Raw genomic sequence first — 25295 nt, forward strand, 5'->3', positions numbered from 1 at the left:
TGGGGTGTATAGGAAGTAAAGACATCTGTCTATCCCCAAAGCTTCTAGGAGGAGAAGAGAGGAGGGGAGGAGAGAGAATGTGGTGGAGGGGAGGCAGAGTTCATACACTTGACCTTGGAAGATAAGATGCAAAAAGAGGATGACTGAGCAAATCAAACAGCATTCTTACACAAAGATTATTTTTTGAAAAGGGAATTAAAGCTTTGAAAAGTTAAGAAAATGTTTAAAGAGCAATCTCAAAGTACACTCACTGATGCAGATAGAACCTTCATTACATAAAAGAAAAGATTAATATTTGTTAACATTTATGTCAGCCGTTCCTCACGAATGGCTGTGACTGAGGACATCTTCCAATATGAAACCTTTGCATTGTGCCGCTAAACATAAAGGGCCTGGGATGCGGTGATGAATGGCTGGAAGCAGGCTGGTATAATTCTTGAGAAAATAATGGGCCTCACGAGCAATGATGCTGACTATGATTGGAAAGACAAACGATGCTTGTTACCTTGCGGAAACAAAAGCAGGGCTAATGTCGGAAAAGAATTCCCATGGCATTACATACTTTTCATGTTATTTTTTTGTCAGCCAGTTTTCTTTGTAAAATATTCTAGGTTAGTTGGACGAAGTAATGAGAAAAATAACCGATAAACTGGGGCTGGTTGCACAGAGTTTCAAGCTAAGAACATGCAGATTACAAACTCCTTCTTGGTACTCAGGTGGTGTGAGGGTCTATACAAATTGATCCTTCTGCAAATATATAATGGGCAAGGAAAAGTTTTAGACACCATACGTAGCGGCATCAGCAGGCAGCTTTGAGGTACATGTGTAACAGGGATTAAGTATAACTGTGTTGACAATAAGGCAAATTAGGTCACAGGATAGTGATTGGGTAGGTAAATTTAGCATGAATATTCATTCATGTCAAAAGTGAGGGTGGTAGTTGTTGGGCTCCTAAATATAACAGAGAAATCTCAAATAGAGTAGGAGAATCAATCATTTCAGACTGTATATGGAACCAGCACATGGGACCTCATGATTGCACTATTGTACACAGCTATGGTTTAATAATAATAAAAAAAAGAATAGGAAACATTTTATGTAGTGTGTATTGCATGCTAGGCATTACAGCAGGAGTTAACTAATTTAATCCCTACAATAATACCATGAGGAATGTCTCATAATTATGTCTGATTCAAAGATAAAATGAAGTTTGGAAACGGTTAACTGGCCAAGGTCACACTACTGGTAAGTGGTAGGGCTAACATTTAATATCAGCATTGGGCCCAAAGTCAGCCCCCATCTACTCTATTAGGCAGACTCTCAGCCTAACATCACTTTTGTATAGTTATTTATTATCATGGTGGTACGTGTGCGCATGAGAGAGTGCTGGGTGGTCACTCCTCCAGGTTCTATTCACTTTACTGAAACTGAACAATAACAGCAACAAATCTGGTGCTTGGTACTTCTGATGAGTGCTGCACGGTGCTCGGTGCAGGAGGGGGGAGATGAACGCTCTGCCTTTAGATGTGGCCACAATGGGTAGTGGATAAAGCCCCCTCAACTTCTCTTTGGATCTCCCACCTATCTTCACACATGCTCTCCACCCATGACAGGGAGATTATGCCTGAATATCCCAAAACACGTCTCTTGATCCACCATTCACAACTGTACTCAAAAATGCATCCTATCTTTGTCTGTAGAGGTTGGGAGAGCAGATGGTGAAGGTCTTGAAGGGGGCTTTGGGAGGCCATAAGAAAAGAAGCAGGTGAATAGGAATGTGGTAAGGGTTGAAAGACACAAAGAGTAGCAGCATGGATGAGAATGGAGAAAATACCGGAATGGTAGTAGTTTTTGAAGATTTGATCAGCATTGAGTATGGCCCTTTACAGACTGGTTATCTGCCCACAGGAGACAGCTGCTGCCATAAACACAGCACATCCACTCCTCGCCAAGCATCCTGATCTCCCTGTGCTCACCGCTGGGGCTTGGTGAGGGAATATGGGTGGCTCAGTGAAGCTCTTCCTCTAAAAACAAAGGCAAGAGCACAACTCACTGGAAAGAGCCATGAGCCAACAGAAAACGTGAACAACATTATTCAGATGTCCACAAGATTAATAAACCTATAAGTGTTACTTCTACATTTTCATACATTCTGCTCTTTAAATAAAAAGTCATATCCACAAAGTAATACTCCAGATGGGTTTGATCTAAAGTTTTGGGCTCTGCTACTGATTTTAACGATGAGCATTCAGGATACTTTGAATACTATGAATTCCAAGTTTAATGTAACAGGTAGAGATTTATAGCTAGCAATCTACTCTGCAAGTAATATTTTACAGAAACCCTCCCAGAGGGCTAAAGGAACCCTGCAGGGACTAAAAGTGCAGCCTGAAAGAGTCTTCTGGAAGTCTACCCCATGCTGACTACAGTCAGTGCAATGGTGGCTAACTTGGTGGTTCTGCAACTGTCAGATGGAAACAGCCTCAATCAAAGCAGGGGACCCTGTGGTCTTAGGATGGGTGGCTGCTCTAATGTCACATCCCCAAGAGATGTGCTATTTTTCTATCTTCTATTCTGGTATGAAACATGGAGGGAGAAGATCAAGCATTTGTTTATTTCCAAATTTAGCAAAAGCTTTCAGTCTTGCAAACTATCAATCAACTCTGAGGATAAAATTAAAGAGTTATGACAAGGGACAGATGTTCCAGCATCACGTGGTCCTAGTAGATGCCTCAGGGCATTTGAAAGGTCACTCTCTCTGAGGTTTGCATTTATAAGGACCCATAGGAAAGACACGACGATGACCTGGACCTAGTTCAGAAGACCTGTCCAGTACAGAGGGCATGTCAGCCTTGGCTAATGCTCTTACTAGGTCTCCTAAGAAAACTGGTTGAAGTTTTATGGAAAGGAAAAATGTCCTGGTACCTTGTTCACAACAGTGATGTGCAGCATGGCTGTACACAAATCAGGGCTACACAATGTCTGTCTTTCATGGAGCTCTGTTTCACTCTATTTGTATTAGTTTGGGACATACAGGACGTCTGGGTTAATGTGATGATTACACAATTACAGAGTACCTTAAGATTGCTAATGAACTCCAGAGGGACACACCTGTTCAGAACCCAGCGGCTCTGATGTGTAATTTATCTGAGGGTCTATAACCCTAGGACGGGGAGAGATCCTGATGGCATTTTTTTTCATCCTTTATTTATTTATTTTTTATTAAATCATAGCTGTGTACATTGATATAATCATGGGGCATCATTCACTAGCTTCACAGACCGTTTACCAAGTTTCACATATACCCTTGTAAGATGCACTACTGGTGTAATCCCACCAATCCCCTTCCCTCTACCCACCTCCCCTCTCCCTCCCCTCCCTTTCCCCCTTCCCCCTATTCTTAGGTTGTAACTGGGTTATAGCTTTCATGTGAAAACCCTAAATTAGTTTCATAGTAGGGCTGAGTACATTGGGTACTTTTTCTTCCATTCTTGAGATACTTTACTAAGAAGAATATGTTCCAGCTCCATCCATGTAAACATGAAAGAGGTAAAGTCTCCATCTTTCTTTAAGGCTGCATAATATTCCATGGTGTACATATACCACAATTTATTAATCCATTTGTGGATCGATGGGCACTTGGGCTTCTTCCATGACTTAGCAATTATGAATTGGGCTGCAATAAACATTCTGGTACAAATATCTTTGTTATGATGTGATTTTTGGTCTTCTCGTTATATGCCCAGTAGAGGGATTACAGGATTGAATGGCAGATCTATTTTTAGATCTCTAAGTGTTCTCCATATCTCTTTCCAAAAGGAATGTGTTAATTTGTATTCCCACCAGCAGTGCAAAAGGGTTCCCTTTTCTCCACATCCGCACCAACATCTCTGGTCTTGGGATTTTGTGATATAGGCTAGTCTCAATGGAGTTAGATGGTATCTCAAAGTAGTTTTGATTTGCATTTCTCTGATGATTAAAGATATGAGCATTTTTTTCTTATGTCTGAAGGCCGCGCGCCTGTCTTCTTCAGAGAAGTTTCTCTTCAAATCCCTTGCCCAGCCTGCGATGGGATCCCTTGTTCTATTCTTGCTAATGAGTTTGAGTTCTCTGTGGATTCTGGTTGGCCTTTCTTACTGCAAAGAGCTAGACCTGGTGTGATGTAGTGAATCAAAGCTACATTCAATTTGGGAAGTAGATTCTCTCAGTGGCAGTTCCAGTAGGATTTTAAAAGTTTTTGGCTAAACTCTTGCTGGAGGTGGAAAATAAAGGAATTCCATGATGTCTGCCACCAGAGTCATCAGATGCATAGTGTAAAAAGGACGAGCTTTGAATCATCCCCCCTCAGTAGATTTCAGTAGTTTTGGCTGCATGTCCCCAAGCCTGAAGGATGGGAAGAGCTATCTGACGAGAATCAGGCTTCTTCACTGCTGATTTCAGCTGCACCTTCACGCTGTACCCAATACACCTGGTGTTCTTCGCTCAAAGAGCCATGTTTTTGCCTATTTTTCCCCCTGCTGTTCTTTGCCATAAGCTCTCTGTGCAAGTCAGGGCTTGGGGCTTTGGATTCAGCTCCAGCAGACTCTGCACAGTGACTCAGGGTATCCAGGGCTCCTCAGGAAAGTCTTCTGCTCTCCCTCCGATCCTCTCTCCTGAACTACTTTCCTTTCTCCCTTTCCTCCTGCAGCCAGGCTGATGTGACCTATGCCACAGTCTTTAATCTCCTCCCAGAAGCTCAGGATTCACAAATACCCATTTTCAGGTTACACCTGACTGCCTCTGGCCTAGTGAGCTTTCAATTCACTTCAGGAGCAACCTTTGAAATATCAAAAACCTCTGTGAGTGAAGTCGTGCTAACTAACCAACTCTCTTCAAAGAATGCTAAAAAATAGCTTTGAAAGTTTGATCTTGGAAAGACCTTTGGGCAAATTTTCAAGATAGTTTCCATGTTCTATTGGGCTGTGGGAAAGGAAGAGATCAGTAATTATATTTCCCTTGGCATTAAAAAAAAAGTCATTAGGAGGCTTAAACTCCAACATAGGAACAGTGAGATGAAGCAACATTAATAGTTGGAAAAGCTAATGTCAAATGAGTTTTTCCTCTCATTGATGTTCCCATTTATAACACATTAGTTGTAACCCAGCAAAGCACATTGATTATAGTGGTTATAGTGGTTGGTGCACACATCTGGACTCCCAGTTGCAATGAAAACTTCTTGAGGGCAAGGAGTTTCCATCCATTTAAATTCATCATTTTGAGTTTACAGTTGAGTATACAGTTGGTCCCCAACTCGATAAAAAAGCTAGAGTTGGGGAGAAAAGGGGTGAGTAAATACACACTTATGGGATACAGTGCACACTGTTTGGGGGGACAACATGCTTATAACCTTGACTCGATTTATACAAAAAACAAAGTATACAAAAAAAACATGTGTTGTACCCCCTAATATTAAGAAAAAAGGATCTTCTGGGTCTAAGATACGGATAGCAAAACAGAAAAAAAATCAGATCCTTTTATTTGTCTTACTATTTACTATAGGTGATTATTTTTGGTGTCTTTTGGGATTGAAATACATTAGACAGCTATAATTTTATAATGAATTCTTTTTCTGAGAATTTTTGCTTCTGTTGCAAAGTTTTAGTGACCAAAGAAAATGCCAACACATCCTTGACACCAAAAAAAAATTTTTGCTGGAAACTCTTAAATTATAAATTATGATTTCTGAAACCAGGAGACTTATTGAGTGTTTATATTGTATTTATATTTCAGCATCGAGATCTTAAGCTCTCATATTTGGGATTATAATGGGCCAACCTAGGGAATATGGGCCAGATAGTACATATTAAGTAAATGTTAAGGGTTCTGGTAGGAGCTCTTTTTCTTTGAAATATCTTGTTCACTTTCTGATTTATGTTCAAAATGTTCTAAAGATAGTCTTATCTGGTGTTAGGTTTTATCACCAGCTCAACTGCAAATGTTCCTGGAAGATGTGATAGTAATGTGTCGCATTTAACAGCTTAGGATAATTCCTTTTTTTTTTTTCCCCCAACAGAGTCTTACTCTGTTGCCTGGACTAGAGTGCTATGTTACCATCATAGCTCACAGCAATTTCAAATTCCTGATCTCAAGTAATCCTCCTGTCTCGGCACCCACCACAATGCCTGGATAATTTTTCTATCTTTAGTAGAACTGGGATCTCATTCTTGCTCAAGCTGGGTTTAAATTCCTGACCTTAAATGATCCTCCTACGTTGGTCTCCCAAGTGCTAGGATTATGGGCACAAGCCACCGTGCCTGACCAAGCTCAGGATAATTCTAAAGTATTTTCACTTATAATTTGTTGGATGGCCAGGTACTGTGATAGTACAACATATTATTTGATTCTTATAAGAACTAAGTGAAGTGGGTAAATATTATGTTCTCCACTGGACAGATGGGAAAACTGAGATTTCTCCCATCCCAAAGCTCACAAGAAACAAATGATAGAACCAAGTTCAAAGTCATTTCATTCTAAAATATTCCCATGTATTGTTCATTAAATATTTCCCAAGAGCAAGGTGGGTGGGACAGGAAAGGAGTAGAACAGAGGGATGGCACCTGGGGTGTAGGGACCTGAGAAGACACCCCCAAGAGGGAAACAGATGGTGGTGGTGGAGGAGCTGCAGACTTCCTTTGCCTCACCACCACCATGGCGGCGGCTCTTGCTTCTTGTCAGGAAGCTCCGAGAAACAAAGTTACCATTTTTGATCCAAGATTTAAAATCAAATTCCACTGTAAGCAGTGGGGACTCAAATGGGAAGAAACTCAGGGAAAACTCAGGTTTCAGTGCTAACTAGAATATCTTTCATTCCTTGGCCAAGACACAAAAACACAGTCATGAAATTTGAAGAGATCTCATGTTCACATGGATATTTTCACATTAAAAACTGAATCTAATGAGTGTGTCCAGATGATACGTCAATGCCTATATTTTGGCCATCATTCTCAGTGGAAGAAATTTCTTTATAAAGACTTGAACAGAAAAAAAAAGAAGGTGAGCAAAGTGGAGAGAAGAAAAAGTTACATGTGGCTGATAATAAAATAAGAATTATGGAAAGTATCGCTCTTTTTGCCTTAAAAATGGTAGGCCCTAAATCCTGGGAAAGAAAGACAACCATAATGAGAAGATGTCAAAAATGATAAAATAGGAATATTGATAACAATAATATCAATGAAAAATAGTTACTCTTTGAAAGTAGTAACTGTGTGGCAGGTAAGTTTATCATTCCATTTAACTCTTACTAAGGCCAATGAGCAGGCATTATCCTTATTTCACACACAACGAGAGCTTCAATCTTTTACCCAATCTCGTACCACTGATACACAAGAGCTAGGTTTCAGCCCAGGTCTGCCTGACCCCATAGGCTGGTATTTTAACTCTTTCCCTTAAGTTGTTTCACAAGGCGAAGAACAAGAAAATAAAACATCCGTCATCTTAAAGCTGGTTAAAAAAATCAAGCAGGGCAATCTGTAGCAGAAGGTCGCGGGATCCTTTAATGAGATAGAGAATCAATAAGGGACAAGGGACATTGGGGCTGACACATAGTGTGGATGTGCATGTTCAAGGACTTAGATGGCAAGAGGAAAGTGACAGAATGAGAAGAGCGTGAGGATAGGATAGCGTGGAGACTCAGAGAAATCTAAAATCACGGAGGGCAGGACACCAGTCCCATATGCTGGAGGTGGTGGGTTCAAACCCAGCCCCGGCCAAAATGAAAAAAAGTAAAATAAAAAAAATAAAATCACGGAGGGCTTAGCTCAGAGAGAGACACGAGGAGAGATGCAAAGTTAGTCTGAGAAGGAAAAGAAGGGACTCAGCCGTCTCAATCAGCATGTTTTGTTTTGTTTTTTCCATTTAAGGGCTTTCTTTCCCTTTTTCTCTTCTTTTATTTCTGATTTATATGAAGGCACACTCTTATTTCTGATTAATAGGAAGGTCCAAATGATTACGTTACATTGTTTGCATTTGTTAGGTAAAATCCAAGTTGTAGTGGTGCCCTTAAGGGGGTGTGCTGTATCCCCTAAATAGCCTTGAGGTTCCAATAATACCAGATGAGGGCACCAGATAAGGTACCCCTATGAGACGGTACAAGAAAAGGAAACTAAGAATGGTCAGGAGAGGTGGAGGGAAGACTAGCTTGGGGATGCTTGTGGAGCACTGAAACTCCCGTGAGTGTGAAGGTGCAGGGGAGAACAGCTGTGGGAAAGCTGTCACACCCAGAATGAAACGTCCTTCCTGTAAGCCCACAACAGCGCCCTTGTATTCTGTTGCGGGGGAGAGATTTGTGTGTCAGCACTGTGGGAATCTGAAGGATTTAAGTGGTGTAATACACGGGATTTGTCGAGGACATCTTCGGGGGACTACGAAAGGTGGGGGCAGTGTGGTGGGGAGCCTGCAGCCACAGGCTTATTCTTGGTGAATATCTGGAAATGCTGAGCAGTACTGGGAGCCATGGTTTCTCTCGTCTCAGCCAGTCTCCATAGTGGCAGACACCTGCACCACACTTCAAAAGATGTATAGCTCCTCAGTGTCTCAGTCGAAGCTATCGCCAGCATCCCTGGTTCACAAGTTCAGAGGCAGTACGATTAACAGGTGAAGGATGGCGGCAAAGGCAGCCTCTGGATCTTGACTGAGAATTTTTCATATCTGCCACTCTGGACGTTTTTCAAACCCGTTCCCCTGTGCATTCCAGGAAAGTGCTCACTTGAGCTGGGCTTGTCTGCTTCTGGCCTGCATCCCGAGCTGTGTAATTGAGGGAACTCAAGCATAGGCACTTTATGGTTGTGTGAATAAGCAAAATACTCAATCTGCAACCTGATTGTTTTCCAAACTGCACAGCCCCTGGTTTCACTTGTCATTTTGGAACAGGAGTGGGAGGATGAGACTGTGACAGGGAACTCATTCCATGGTTATAATTAACCCATTTCATAAAAGCAGATTTTCTAAATTATGCTATGAGCTTGTAGTTTTTTAACACTTTATTTTCCAAGACAGAAAACCATAATTTTTAAAGACATTTATTTTCCCAGATATCAGCCTAATTGGAATAAAGCCCAGGCCTCACTGGACCCAATCTGACTGATTTCAATGGCATGATAGTTAGGAAAAAAAATTATTCCTTCCCTAATGCTGCCATTCTGCTTATCCATCCATAAGATGTTTCACACTCATCTGTCCCCAGTAAGTCCTGCAAAAGGAAAAGTATTACTTGTCAGCTTCCTGCAGTATATGGAGCCGTGGGAATCTTTAGAGTGCCTTGCCACCCACAGAAACGGCATCAATGGCCCAGCACAAGGTGATAAAAGCCACAGGGGATTGAAAACGAGCAAGGAGGGGATGCGTGAGGCCAATTACTTGTATCCACTGGTGTCCCCACAATATCGCCACCAATAAAAACCATACCTGGAAAGAACTGTGCTTCCATCCTCTTGCCTGACCTCAAGAATTTCTTAATAGGCCACTGAAATCAGGGGAAAAGTTGGCTTATTCTGGCCCCCAGGCAGTAGGCACCTATCAACGCTCTGAGTTTTCATTTGCTGTAATTAAGTGATAACATTTGATCTCCTTAAAAGGGGTGGTGGAATAACAAAGCCTCCCGAGCAGAGAAAATGAAATTTCCAAGGCACACTTCTGGGACTTAAGATAACCAGGCTGATGGCACTGGCTTACACACTGCCAAGAGCATGTGCAAAATTCAAATAGCTGGGGACATTCTGGAAGACTCTGGAAAAGGCAAAATAGTCTGTAAGTTTTGTTTTGGGGTGATCGGAGACTTCACTTTCAACTGAAATATGTGATGTCAAGGGGTCCCTCTTATCTGCAGGTCGTAGTAATGAAAAATCTACAAATGACAATTCTTGGTTCAGCTGAACCCCTTGATTACACAGACGGCACTCTGGGAAGTTCTAAAAAATATGACCTTAGTTTTATAACACCTAGTCCCATTCCATAAGGATTTTAGTCAAAGAAAGGGGAAGATCCTGCTGACAGGTGCCCAGTGAAGAAGTAATCAGTGATATTGGTTCTCTTTTTTCTTAAAATGAGTTTGAAATATTTTAAATGTGCTGACAATTGTAGAAAATGCTATGAATCTACAATACAATGGTGTCAAATATTAACAATTTTTCATATTTTCTTCAGATCTTTTTTTTTTTTTAACAAAATCATTACAGATCTAGCTGGAGCCATTTCAGATCTTATTTTCTACCAAATTTTCCTTCCGTGTTGTAGGTCTCTAGGCAATGCTGAAGGCTTGTTACTTTTCTAAATACTTAATTTATTTTAGTCCTGGATCAATTGTAATTACTGTTATGCAGAGAGCACCAAATGCATACATTTAGCTGAGTCCTTTATTTGTCAGGACCCAGAGTTTTCTTATTGCTAAAACAAAAATATTTTTTTTCTGTCCTACCTCACAAAGTTATATGGCAAAAAAAAAAAAAAGAAAAAAATTACACAATTCTGTATAGCAATCCTTTTAGAAACTCTATCATCAAATGCAGACTATTAAATTATCTAGGAAAGAAGTATCTCTTTCTGAACAGTAAGGTTTTAACAAGTCTGATTGGCTTCTGACTTAAAAACTTTCATGTGTACTCAACACAAAGAAATGGTTTTACCCATCTCTGGGCCTAACTAAAAATCTGGTGACTGTCTATCAAGGACTTCAAATATTTTGTCTCATTATTACTGGGAATAACAGGTCAGTTCAGGTATTTTAATAGCTGTTTTCAATAACAAGAGACAAGATGAAAAAATTACTCAGCAACTGTGTGAAGATAATAACCTTTTCTGTAAGAATATAACCACAATTAGTAAAAAACTTAGGAAGTCAGAAGTGGCTAAAAATCTCCCACTGCTGCTGTTCATTAGGAAAGAAAAAGAGAAATAATTAGAAAATCAAACCTAAGTGCTCGTTTTCAAAATTCTCAACCTAAGACCCTAAAGCTGCCTCCTATATTTGTCTGGGTATTCTGTGGTCAGAAGGTGACACTGGAATTTTTGCAATGTTGACAACAGCTGTTTTGTCTGGGGCCATTACCCCCATGGGGGACAAGTGGCAGTAAAAATGATTAACAGGCGATGTCTCTGTTTTATAGGTCTTAGGTGTCTATATTTTTAAATCTGAGGAAGTCTTTTTTTTTTTTCAAGAAATGAAATTACTGTTTCCATTAACTTAAATAAATTGTTATGTTCATCTTCTCTGAAGACAGTACATTGCCTGACCTTTAGTCATTTATGCTGAAGGTGGTGGTTGTTCAAACCCAGCCCTGGCCAAAAAAAAGAAAAGATCGAGGTTCCTTGCTGAAAGGAAAACTGAGAAACACAACGAAGCCCTACTCAGTTCCCAGTTTCTAAAAGGAGTATTAAGAATAGGAATTAGATTCCCACTGAGACCTGATGAACCTCAAAATGCTCATTCCAGGTATTTTTCAGGTATTTTAACACGAAGTCAAACGCTTCCATCAGGCATTTGTTGTCATCTGCTTTATTCTGCAATCTAAAATGTATTACAGGATACTCAGTTGCTTCAGAGGTGCAGCTTGCTCCGTGCTGGAAACAATCCCTTTGTGCCTTCAGTTCTCAGTGCACGTCGGTGAAGTGGGAGGCAGAAGATACACGTGAAGAGCACGGTGCCGGGTAATGGGCACAGGTGCAGGAAGGCCTAAGTTCCGTGCCGTTTGGAAAGCATTGTGATAACTGTTTACCTGACCCGGCCTAACAGAGAGGAAGCATTGGTTATTGTTTCCTTGCATAAACTTCCTATCCCAGTGTTTCTCTTTACCTCCTCTTTAAAGTCCATAACTCTTAGATCTGGCCATTTCAGGAGTTCCTACCGTTTGCAACAGCATGGGTGGAAGTGGAGAGCGTTATGATTAGAGAGATAACACAGCCACGGAAAGACAGATCTCTCACGTTCCCACTTGTAGGGGGGAGCTAAGCATTAAAAACAACCTCCTGGAGACAGAGGATAGAATGATAGATATTAGAGGCTGAGGACAGTGGGCAGGAGAGGATAACAGGGGATAATCAATGGGTGTTAAACTACATTTTGATAGAATGGACGGTATTTGATAGCACAAATATTTGCTGAGTAAGTCAGCATTAAGTTACAGTATACTTTTTCTTTCTTTCTTTTTTTCTTGTAGAGACACAATCTCACTCTATGGCCCTCGGTAGAGTGCCGTGGCGTCACACAGCTCACAGCAACCTCTAACTCCTGAGCTTAGGCGATTCTCTTGCCTTAGCCTCCCAAGCAGCTGGGACTACAGGCGCCCGCCACAACGCCCGGCTATTATTTTTGTTGCAGTTTGGCCGGGGCCAGATTTGAAGCCGCCACCCTCAGTATATGGGGCTGCTGCCCTACTCACTGAGCCACAGGCACCGCCCCAAGTTAGGGTATACTTAACATAAAGTTCCACTAAAAGAGTGGAACTGGAATGTTCCTAGCACAAAGAAATAACAAATACCCGAGGTGATGAATTCCACAATTATCCTGATTTGACTAATTCACACTGTATGCCTGTATCAAAACATCACACGTATGCTATAAATATATACAACTATTATTATGCATAATAATTAAAAATTTAAAAAAAGGAAGCATCAGGTTTAGCTGTGGGAAAAAGGGAACAATTAACTTTTATGTGATGAAATTCTCCATCTGTAAAGACAAATTTAGTAACCAGTGGATCTGACCAGGACTGAAATTAAATGGGCTACAATCAAAGCTTTGTCAGTTCTCTTGTTTTCTCTGAGCAAACAACTGTGCTCCCTGCAGACTCAAAGACTAACAATGATGGGCTTAAAATGATGTTACCTTCAGAATAATTTATTTGAATCAGTTGGAAGAGTAATTTCATCATACCAAAAAATATCAAACCACCTCAGGTAGAAACACACACGATAAGACTTACCCTGCTTCCCTGAAAATAACACATCCTCCGAAAATAAGACCTACTTACAGGAAAGATAAGATGTCCCCTGAAAATAAGACCTAGCGCATCTTTGGGAGCACACCTTAAAACTCCCAAAGATGCGCTAGGTCTTATTTTCAGGGGACGTCTTATCTTCGGGGACACTGTCTTACTTTCAGGGAAACAGGGTAGAAAAGAGAGACATGACTGGTTGATTATTTTACAGCCACCTGGGCTCACCCACCCATCCCCAGCTTCCATGCTTTAAGGCCCTAAGCGATGAACATGCTCAGCTCTCAAAACTTTTCTTGCACTATTCTTCCCCTTGCTCCTTTACGTTTATTAAACAAATCCAGCTTTTCTTCATCTCAAGCTCCTTGCATGCCCTGGTATTTCTTTTGGTTTTATTTCAGGTATTAATGTGAGGATACATACGATTAGATCCCATTGTTTGTGTTTCTAAGGCAAAGTCCAACTTGTAGTTGAGTCCTTCACCCAGGAAGTGCCCCATATGCCCCGACCTTGCACCTGTTAGGTTGAAACTCACAGAACCCCTCTCTCCCTGCTTCTTGAATTTAGTTGTGTTTTTCTCTCAAGTGGGCCTGTAGTTGTTCATTTATTAGTTTCAACTTAGTATTGAGTATATGAGAGGCTTGAGCTTTCATTCTTGAGATGCTTTATTTAGCAGAATACTCTCCAAATCCATCCAAGTAAATAGAAAAGATGCAAAGTCTCCATCTTTTTATGGCTGAATAGTATTCCATGGTATACACATACCACCACTTGTAATCCATTTATGAGTTGATGGACACTTGGTTTGTTTCCACATCTTTGTGACTGGGAATGGTACTTCTATGTCCTCATATTTATGATTAGAAAGTTCTTACCCTGGATCTCACCTGGCCAGGTCCTTTTCAAGTAATGTCATCTGCTCAGAGATGCCTCTCTTTTCTACCTTAATAACATCTCTTCCTTCCAAATTATTATGTCATATTTTTTTATTCTCCCCAGAGCACCTCACACTAAACTGAAATGGTTTTGTATATTTACTTAACTGCTTATTAACCAATGTTGTGCTTCCCTGTAACAGGGTCAGGTATTACAGGTAGATACTTTGTCTGTAGTTTGCTGTTGCTCTGTTTTCTTAACCACCATACATTCAATTTATCAGGGATTATCACATGGTAAGATGGTCAATAAGAATTTGTTAATTAAATGAATTCAATTTTACACCCTACAGTTACTCTTTGAACTATGCAAACTACTCTACAATCCCAACCTCTAGGACTGTGCAATAATTCGTTCTTTAAAGGTAAAAATGTTCTTCTACAATGAAGTTAAAATAGAAATAACATGATTGCACATGTTTCAAATCAGATTGTTGTTTTAGAAAAGAAGCACAAATTTTATTGGACTAAGCTCCTACAGAAGAAATTCTGAAGGGTTTTATCAGTATTTTACAATAACTAGGACTTCAAGAGATCCTGAGAAGAGAGCTCCCTTAAAAGGACATCGAGATGACATAGAAACGACTGTTGGTGACAGAGCATTTGCACTTAAGCTACAGGATAAGAAGAAAATGCAATAAAATATGGAAAATGAATTTGAAAATGATGTTGATTTATAATTAAACCTCAAACACTGAAAACTTTCCATGCCCGTGACAACCTCCAAAGGGCTGTGAAGTGACATTCTCTGTCTGGAGCTTTTCTAATTGGAACAGTAGAGGGCGCTGCTGCCCCACGTTACACATTTCTTGACTTTTCTCTGTTTAGCCTAAATTGCTTTACAGAGAAATGTGACACATTTGAGCCCACTGTTCAATTCTCACACTGCAATAATGAAACAATGCACAAAAACAATACCAGGAGGAAAAAAAAAAGAAAGAAAATCAAAAGCCGTGCCAGTAGCAGAAAGAAATAATAACACATTTTAAAATTAATGTGTTTTTTAATAAATGCTTTTTACAGTGATGATGAATGAGAAGTAAAGTTAATGTCAAGGGGTGGGCTAATCCCTACTTCCCTTAATGGCTCATTAGCTAAACTTCCCTGCGTTTTCTCCTGCTCCGCCTCATTTCCAGCTGTTTTCCCCTCTTTTCTAAAGAATATTCTATGAGAATATTTTGACATAAACTAAGGCATTCCAAGCCCTGAGATTTTCCATGTCTCATTAACATAACACAAGCCTGCTATTTTCCATTGCTTATGCTACTCAGATAACTGGAAGGCTTTTTAAAAAAAAACTGAAGTTTTTATTAGAGTGTGAGGAGTGGCAGTTGAGACTCAGAGAAAATCACAACTAATAAAATGCAGCAGCTCAGATCATGGATGACCAAGCCGCATGAGCAAGGAAGGGGCTGTAAATCTAAGGAGAAAAACATCATGGAATCCTTAGCTCTGGTTGTTATTATGACCTAATTGAGAATATCTTTTTGCCTCTTCAAGAGTGTACTCATGTATCTAAGATAAGCATTCCATATGTAGAGTGATCTCTCATTTCAGCAATTCAGTGGTAGACGTTCAAATTTTTGCTAATTGGAGTTTGGGAAATTTGTAAAGAGAAAACAAATATGTTGGTGCCAGTGGCAGAGTCAAGACAATCTCTTCTATCTACAATGTGAATGGACGTTCAGAATGATAATAATGGATCTAAATTCCATTTAGGTAGCACTTTACATGTAGAAAAAGTACATGGAATTTGATCCTTCTAGCAACTGTGGGAAGTAGGTGGGTAGGTGCTATTATTTCAAGTTTACAAGAAGGAAATGAGGACATGAAAATGTCAAGTGAATTGGCCCAGGATGGGCTAGAGAGGGGAAGGATTAAGCCATCATCCTGTACTATCTTGTAGCCCTGAGGCAGGACAGTACCATGAATCGCCATGGAAAAATCAAACAAGATTCTGTGTATGACATTTAAGTAAGGTCAAAGTGTAAACTAGAAGCTTGTCTTTTACTTATATACTTTAGCAGAATAAAGGTAGATTTAAGCATCAGTCCCTGGGTATTAGTTTTGTCTCCCCTGCTTACGCTGGTATGATGGTGGGCAAGCTGCCTGGTATTTCTAAGTTGTGAGGATTCCGTAAGACACTGGAAGTGCAGTGCCCACGGCAGAGCTAATGCAGTAACAGACCCTCCTCATCCCACCCTCTCCCTCTCCTCCCAACCTGTCTTCTCAGGAGCTACTGCTATTTCCTTCCCCAAGGAGATACTCAGCACTCTCTGAAAAGCTGATCTTAGTCACAGTTTTTATGTATTTGAAGGCATTATCAATCCAGGATATCTCTACTTCATAATTTTTCCCCAATGGAGATTATTTGCTTAGGACAGCATGCAAATAATTGAGATATTTGAGAGAATTTAAGAGCTTTTACCTTTAGTAGTTAAGATCAGTTTTGCTTCTTAACAGGAAACCAAAGACTTTATAAAATGCATGTTCAGTATAGGGAATTGTGGCTAGCTCTGTTAATCAGTTTAGTGGCTCCGCAATTGTTGGCATTTTGATTAAAAATAACTTTATGCATATTACATGTGCATAAATTTCTGCCAAGTCTTCTCTAAAGACAAAATTGTTACTGAATATGGGAGGCTAAGTTGGAGTCATGTATATGACTTTCATGAAGCATTGATTCACAAAGACAATTTAATAACATCAGTTCAATAGATCTATTTTCAGGAAATATTTCATTATTAGAAATTTGTTCTTTTTCCCCCTCTTAGGGGACAAAAGGATGACCTTTCACACACACAGATTAGCTAAATAGAAAGCTGTGGGAAATTATTCTTTGTAGACAGTTTGTATTTTTGAAATAAACATTTCTTAATAAAGGGAGAAAATACTGATTTGGCTACAGAACAAAGAATCTCTATAGAATTGGTTAAAATGTTTTAATTATTTGAGTTGCTTCCAGGTATTGGAGCCTTTTCCTTTCCATTCCATTGTTTTCTAATCTTCATTGACACTCTCCTAAATAACAACACTACCTTTGATTTAGGGAACATGTCTAACCCCCCCAAAGGAAGAACATTTTCTTTTCTTTTTTTTGGAAGAACATTTTCTTAAGGTAACCTAGCAAAGTGTGCTGTTATCAAAGGACTGATAACTCCTATTCCTTAATCCTTTCCAGACAATCACACAGACTAAGTCCTCCCCCCTTCAACTTTCCTAAGGACTAATTACTCAAACATCATGTTAAGATTGTATAAAATAATTACATATTAAGCAATTACTGTTTGACAAGAGAGATAAAGATTTTAGAAATATTTCACATGGTCCTAAGAAAATTGAACACATGCGCCGGGCATCTCATGTCCTGACCCTGGGGCGAATCATACATCATTTCCAACCCCATTTACCTAAATGTTAGCTCCTTCCAACCTGTCTCTTGTTCTCTCACTGCCTTTTTCTCTGTTGTGAAATAGCAGTTGTGTCACACGGGGTACGATGTTGGAAAAGACAAAGAAATAAAAAACAACACTTGGATCTAAAAATGTCTATGGATAAAGCGGTCTGTCTCTTAACTATATGTAAATTGTGATAAAGGACAAATAGCTTCATGGCACATCCTAAAAGATGAGGGTTGGTTTCATCACAGCTGGCCTGCTGCCCGGAGTTCCTTCTGCCATGGCTGCTGTCCCATCCCCACTTGCCAGAGGGTCAGTATTTGTGCTTCTGTTCAGGCTGTTTTCTTCTGCCAGAAGGACCTAACTCACTCCCTCTTCTCCTGTTTATGTTCCTGGACAATCCTCAATCTTTACACTTCAGCTGTAAATTTCTATAAGAAAACACCCCTAGCCATTACCTTTACCTGCTCTGTTCAAAGTTTCATCAACTAAACTGGGATCGTCTAGAACAGAGGTTCTCAACCTTCCTAACGCTGCGATGTATTTTCATTGTTACAAAGAGGTCGCAACCCACAGGTTGAGAACCGCTGGCCTAGAAGGAAAGGCCCATGTCTTACTCATCTTTGCAAATCCAGCTCCCAGCAGAGTGTTAGTCACATAGTCTTAAATAAATGCTTATGCGACTGTTGAACAATATGAATTGGGAGGAGTTAGTTTTTTTTTTTGTGAGCTTATTTTCTTGAAATGTTAGTTGTAATGACCTTGAAAGGACTGACTTTGAAGATTTCTGTTCATTTCTAACCATTTGTTGAGTGATAGTCCTCTTTTTTTTTTCTGACTGCCATATGTAGCAGGGTTTTTGAAATTTTTTTTATTAAATCAAAGCCGTGTACATTAATGCAATCATGGGGTACAATGTGCTGGTTTTATATACAATTTGAAATATTTTCATCCAACTGGTTAACATAGCCTTCATGGCATTTTCTTAGTTATTGTGTTCAAACATTTATTTTTGACACCTAGTAAATTTCACATTTCTAAAGCAGCTTATGTTTAGGAAAATTAAATGTGAAGGTAGCACAGAATGATGTCATCAGCCTAACCTATGATGTAAGCAACAATGAGAAATTTAAAAGCTGATGAAAAGTGCATCTCAAGATGAAGTTCTGATAATTCTTGCATTAGATAAAAGGTATTTTAGTCCATTAAAGGAGTTATCTCAGGATCACAAAGACTTTCCATAAATGACAGTTCTTAAAATGAAAATTAACTGATGGTACAATCTAATACTTTCTTCTTTTAAGCAAAAGCCAACCTATGAATAAACACCTTTGGTTTTCTACATAGATTTTTTCCTTACTCTAACAAATTGAATATTTTATTACATTTAAAAAGCTAATAAACCACTTTTCTTTCAAATACTTTGTACTCGGGAGTTAATGAACACTGTGTTAGACCCATAGCTGAGTTTAAATTCTAAATATAATACTTAAAATAAGCACCTCACTCCCCCAAACACTCTGGCAACAAACTAAAACCTGTGCAATTGGGAATATTATAAATCTTATCATACAGTCACATGTTTCTTAATCTTCTAAATTCTTCAATAAATTCATTTGATCTGTAGTGGAGAACTCATTCCAGAATTTAGTATAATCCTCTTCTTTCCCAGACATTTGGCAAGCTAGTCATAAAGGCGTTCGCCATTCAAATTCCTCCCTTGAGACAACAATTATCCTGTCTTAAAAGCAGCATCATAGGTTTAGAAACCTATGTGAAGGTCTAATCTTGCCTGTTAACATTCAACAGCTTTTCTTCTTTAAAGCATAAAACTGTTACTGGAAAAATCATACAATATGTTCTCTGTTTTGCCAAAATACTTGAAATAAAAATCAACAAAGCTAATTCCTTTAAAAACTGGATTCCAGGCTTCTTCATACCCTCTCCCCACAAACCTGCTTTTATAATCAATATCGATGAACAACCATGTCTTGCTAAAAGGATGATCCACTTGAATGGGTAAAGTGAAATGAAATTGACTCATGAAGTGAAATGAAAGTGATGGGATGGAAATTGTTCATTTTTGGCACAGGACCACATCCTGAGAATTCCTAAAGTGTGGGCAGTGAAGTCCTCCAGGGAGGTGCAGGGTGGTTTGGGTCTTTAAAAGGGCATTTATAGGTACGAACATAGGTACAAATTAACCAAGGTAGTGGCAGTGAAGACACTAAGGAGAATTCTAGAAGTATTGGGACATCAGACTGACATGATTTAGGGACTATTTAAATGTAGGGGCTGAAGGAGAGAAAAACATCTTGGACTATTTTAACAGTTCAGCTCTAGACATAGCACTTTCATTGCAGCTAGAAGACATTCAAGGGGAAATACCGAGCAGGCAATGGAATGGACAAGCCTGGAACTCAGAAGAAACGTCTGGGTCGACATGAAAAATTGGGATGAAATAGACAAAAAGATGGCTCCAGATATAGGAGAAAAAAAAACCCCAAAACTCAGTGTCACTAAATCAAGAGAAGAGTTTCAAAGAGAGAGAAGCCTGCAGTGTAAATTCCTGTGTGACAGTGAAAAGACGCAGCCTGAAAAGTGCCCAGGGAGACTATTGACCCAGCAGTCACTGATGACTGTGGAGGGAGAGGCGCCAGGGGAATAGCTTGGGCACAAACCAGACTCGGTGGGCTGCAGAGTTAGCAGAACCATAAGAACTGAAATCTTTTTTTCCTAGAAACTTGGGGGAAAGGAATTGGATAAGTAACCAGTTAGAGATTTTTTTTATAGCACTTTTCAGCAACAATATGCTATGAATTTCCATTAATAACAGTTTTGTATCAAGAAAAATGGATATGCTTCTCCAGAGGTACAACTTGTTACCAGCCCCTAATATTAAGGAATGGAGGAGATGGAGCTCAAGGAAGTTCAGAGCAGGAGTATCTGTTTGGACACTTGACTTGGGGATGCTCAGGCAGACACCACGCCGGTTCCTGTCCACGTAATTAAGAAGCAGCGAAGGTGTGGGCAGCCACCAGCCTCCCGTACCTCTCAGCTGTTGGTGGTGATGATGGTGAGAGTGTAGGGTGTGTGAACTACTCACCCAAGTGTGGAGACAGTAGAAAGAAGGGGATGATTTTTACTAGGAAAGTAAAAGAATCCTTAGGTAAACACACGGAAATAAAAAGGGACTCTGTGGTTTTCCAGGTATACAAGTTTGGAAAACCCCAGGGACTCAACCACAAAACTCTTAGAAGTGATCAAGGAATACAGCAGTGTCTCAGGCTACAAAATAAATACTCACAAATTAGTAGCATTCATATATACCAACAATAGTCAAGCTGAAAATACAGTCATGGATTCTATTCCATTCACATTAGTGCCAAAGAAAATGTAATATCTGGGAGTGTACCTAACAGAGGATGAGAAAGATCTCTATAAAGGGAACTATGAAACTCTGAGAAAACAAATAGCCGAAGATGTCAACAAATGGAAAAATATACCATGCTCGTGGCTGGGAAGAATCAACATTGTTAAAATGTCCATACTACCCAAGGCAATCTACAGATTTAATGCAATCCCCATTAAAGCACCTCTGTCATACTTTAAAGATCCTGAAAAATCTAGTACTTCATTTTATATGGAAACAGAAAAAACCTCAAATAGCCAAGACATTACTCAGAAATTAAAACAAATCAGGTGGAATCACGCTACCAGACTTTAGACTATATTATAAATCTATAGTGATCAAAAACGGCATGGCATTGGCACAAAAACACAGAGGTAGATGTATGGAACAGAATTGAGAACCAAGAGATGCATCTAGATACTTATCATTTGATCTTTGATAAGCCTACCAAAAACTTAAATTGGGGGAAAGACTCCCTATTCAACAAATGGTGCTGGGTGAATTGGCTGGTGACTTGTAGAAGATTGAAACTGGACCCACACCTTTCACCTCTAACAAAAATTGACTCTCACTGGATAAAAGATTTAAACCTAAGACATGAAACCATAAAGATTCTTGGAAAGAGTGCAGGGGAAACACTTAAAGAAATTGGTCTGGGAGAATACTTTATGAGGAGGACCCCCAGGGCAATTGAAGCAATACCAAAAATACATTACTGGGATCTGATCAAACTAAAAAGCTTCTGTACTGCCAAGAACACAGTAAGTAAAGCAAGTAGACTTCCCTCAGAATGGGAGAGGACATTTGCAGGTTATATTTCCGAAAAAGGTCTGAAAACCAGAATCCACAGAGAACTTAAACGTATTAATAAGAAAAGAATAAGTGATCCCATTTCACTATGGGCAAGAGACCTGAACAGAAGCTTCTCCAAAGAAGACAGGCTCATGGTCTACAGTCACATGAAAAAATGCTCATCGTCTTTTATCATCAGAGAAATGCAAATGAAAACCACTTTGAGATACCATCTAACTCCAGTAAGAGTAGCTCACATAACAAAATCCCAACACTATAGATGTTGGCATGGATGTGGAGAAAAGGGAACACTTCTCCACTGCTGGTGGGAATGCAAACTAATACGTTCCTTTTGGAAAGAAGTTTGGAGAACACTCAGGGTTCTAAAAATTGACCTGCTGTTGGATCTTGCAATTTCTCTACTAGGAATATATCCAAAAGACAAAAAATCACTTTGCAAAAAAGATACTTGCACCAGATTATTCATTGCAGCTCAATTCGTAATAGTCAAGTTATGGAAGAAGCCCAAGTACTCATCGACCCATGAATGGATTAATAAATTGTGGTATATGTATACCATGGAATACTATGTAGCCTTAAAAAAGATGGAGCCTTTACCTCTTTTATGTTTACATGGAGGGACCTGGAGCATATTCTCCTGAGTCAAGTATCACAAGAATGGAGGAAAAGGTATCCAATGTACTCAGTACTTCTATGAAACCAACTTATATTTACTCACACTTTCTTATGAAAGATAGAACACAACTATAGCCCAGGATGAAGGAGAGAAATGGAGTGGGAAGGGAGGGGAGGGGGGGTCTGATAGAGGGAGGGTAAAAGGCAGGACCACACCTATGGAGCATATGACAAGGGTACAAGTCAAATCTGTCAAGTGTAGAACATAAATGTCTTAACAGTAATCAAGTAAATGAGGCAAAAGCTATGTTGATTGGTTTGATGTAAGCATGTCAGATTGTATAAAAAAATCAACACGTTGTACCCCACATACGCATAAATATATTCATGATCTATGTGTATATGACTTAAAAAAAAAAAAAAGGGACTCCGTGAAGGGACAGTAATGCCATTGGCTACTCACAGGTGGTCCCGGGGGTCCTGGTTTTCCTGGGGGTCCTGTCTTCCCTCGTCTTCCCTTGAAATCAAAGAAAAACAGATAATAAATACTATGATTCCATTTCACTTTAATATAAAACAATATTAAACAGCAATATTGAAGACGGTAAATATAAAAAGTTTAAAAAATTTCCAGTTCCACATGACTTTAAACATCAATAAATTCTCAAAGCTATGGCTAAGTCTTAAGGTCCACTATGAGAAGCATAGGATCAGAAATGAATAAATATTAACTGTTTTGTCAGTACTTCCTTATACGCTGTCTACCTTGATACTCCAGCAAAGTAATATGAAATATCTAGAAGACTTTCTAAGATTGACATTTTATCTGATGATTCAGTGGTTTCTGATGCCATGATAAATGCATCTGTTATCTCAAGTTGTTGTTTCTCATAGAGGGGTCTGAATTATAATTTTATGCACGTTACCTGAGGGTGAGTTTGGGTGTTAAGTATACATCTTCCTAGGATTCATTCTCGGCTTAATGGTCTAGAATCTCTGGGGACAGGAGAATCTGTACTTTCAAAACCACTTCGGTTAATTCCTATGCTCACTAAAGTTTGAAAGGCATTGCCCTAAGTCCTATTGTAATTATATATGTTGTATAAAGCATTCATTAGGTCTTTTCTCTCCTTTGTAGGTTAAGCTGTTTTATAAGTGAACTACAACATATAATTCTTCCGTGTTAATCATTACTGCAACCAAATGTTAGCTCTCCTAAATTCACAAGCTAAATTTCTCTTGCGAGATCAGTAGGATAAGCTTGTTTTTAAACATCTGTAAATAACTGTGCATCTGATTTTCAAAGAGCATATTGTTAATTATTATAAAATTATTTTCTTGAATTTTTTTTTTCCTTTCTAACAGGAAGAAGTAAATAAACTTAGGTATTGAAAACATGTATTAGAAAGGAAAAGCATTTCTGAGCATGTTTTCATGATCACTTGAATCCCTTGTTTCTAATAATTGTATTTGATTACCATATTAGTAAAATAGTAATAGATATGAAGACTTATTGATATTTAAAACATAAAAATATTAGATTGATCTCTTCAGTGTTTTTTCGGTGGAGAATTTGTAAGCATATGAAACAGAAAGGCCTGCTTCATTCACTAATTCTCTTGTTCTGAAAGTGTCAGGCAAAGTCTCTTGATTTCTCTGGTTTTCATGTAGGTGTGGAGTAGGATAGGAAGTCTAAATGTCCAAACAGTAGGGTAAGTTTGGGGAGGTAACGTACACACTGAGCTGTGACTGGCTGAGAAGTGCATCTGTTGTGTGTGAAAGCAAATGAAAGGCATGCCCTTGAGGACATCATATAAAAACAGTAGTCATTTTCATAGAAAACCGAAGCTAACATCTACCAGAACAAAGTTTTAAAAAAATTAATTAAAAGCACACAGCTATGATTTAATAAAAAAAAAACATTAATTAAAAACAGAAATATAATCAGTGGTGTTTTCATATACCTTTCATCTTGGATATCTAAGATGGAATGAATATATAATTTAATATTCTGTTATACACATGCACAGTATTTTCTACTCTTGAAGTTTATACTTTTTGAAATCAAACATATTTGGTCTTTTAGTATGTGTAAGTCAATTAGCCTCTGAGGACTAATCATTGATTAAAAGTTTACTTAGAAAGTGGAAGCATTGTAATTTATTAATTCACAAGAGCACAGAGAAACTACATCAATGGCTGCTAAGTAAGGGATTGGTGCATTCTTTAAGCATGCATTAGGTTGAGGTAAAGAAAAACCATAGGATCAACTTTAGTTTCCATTCTCCTTTCTTCAAAGGAGACATGTATATTGATTTGGGCAGGAAGCAGAGAAAATGAGGCTATTGACCAACTTTTATCGCAAAGTTAATGTTTAAGACAAAGCAAATGTCAGATATTGTAACGTATCATTGGCATGTGTTAAGATGGAGAGTGAAAAGCACACCCAATTCAGTACATGGTAAGGGCAAACATCCAAATTCTTGCATATTACTGCTGATTTGAGTCAGCCTTGCCATTGTCACAGTGACAATGTGTATGCCGGGAGAGTGCAGAGAGAAGGCTGATTTTGTTTATGTATGCTTGCTAAGAGTGGACATATAGGTAAAATACTTTGGAGGATTACTTAACAATCTTCCAAAGTATTTAACCTATACAGACAACTTTAGCTGGCACACATTTTCAATGTAAGTATGGTTTCTAGGCTTGAATTTCTCCTAACAGATTTGAACAATTTTTACAGCTGTGCTTTATAAAACAAAACATTTCCCTTTTCTTAGGCCTACTGTCAAGTATAGACAGATTGAGTGTCCCTCATCTGAAATACTTGGGGCCAGCGATATTTTGGATTGTTCATATTTTGAAATGTTTGCATATATATAATGAGGTATCTTGGGAATGGTACCCAAATCTACACATAAAATTCATTCATGCTTCTATTTACCTTATGTGTGTAGCCTGAAGGTAATTTTATACACTATTTTAAATAATTCCTTGCATGAAACCAAGTTTTGACTGTGTTTTGACTGATACCCATCACGAGGTCAGGAATTTTCCACTGTGGCAACATGTTGGCACTCAAAAATTTTGGATTTTGGAGCATTTCAGATTTCAGATTTTCAGACTAGAGTTGTTCAATCTATAGTAGGAACAG

General features: G+C 38.9%; 1 protein-coding gene across 3 annotated transcripts in view; it reads right to left on the minus strand.

Annotated features, from left to right (window-relative positions):
- Window positions 1-25295, minus strand: part of COL19A1 (collagen type XIX alpha 1 chain) — a 358807-nt gene that overhangs the window by 100743 nt on the left and 232769 nt on the right. For all 3 annotated transcript variants that reach the window (XR_008382367.1, XM_053601516.1, XM_053601514.1), the window contains one exon: window positions 22605-22658. Coding sequence is in view for 2 of the 3 variants with exons in the window: in XM_053601516.1 (XP_053457491.1) it covers window positions 22605-22658 (54 nt within the window). In the remaining variant the exon portion in view is untranslated. The remainder of the gene's footprint in view (window positions 1-22604; window positions 22659-25295) is intronic.

This window comes from Nycticebus coucang, chromosome 9, assembly GCF_027406575.1.
Source record: "Nycticebus coucang isolate mNycCou1 chromosome 9, mNycCou1.pri, whole genome shotgun sequence".
In the NCBI taxonomy this organism is placed as follows: domain Eukaryota; kingdom Metazoa; phylum Chordata; class Mammalia; order Primates; family Lorisidae; genus Nycticebus; species Nycticebus coucang.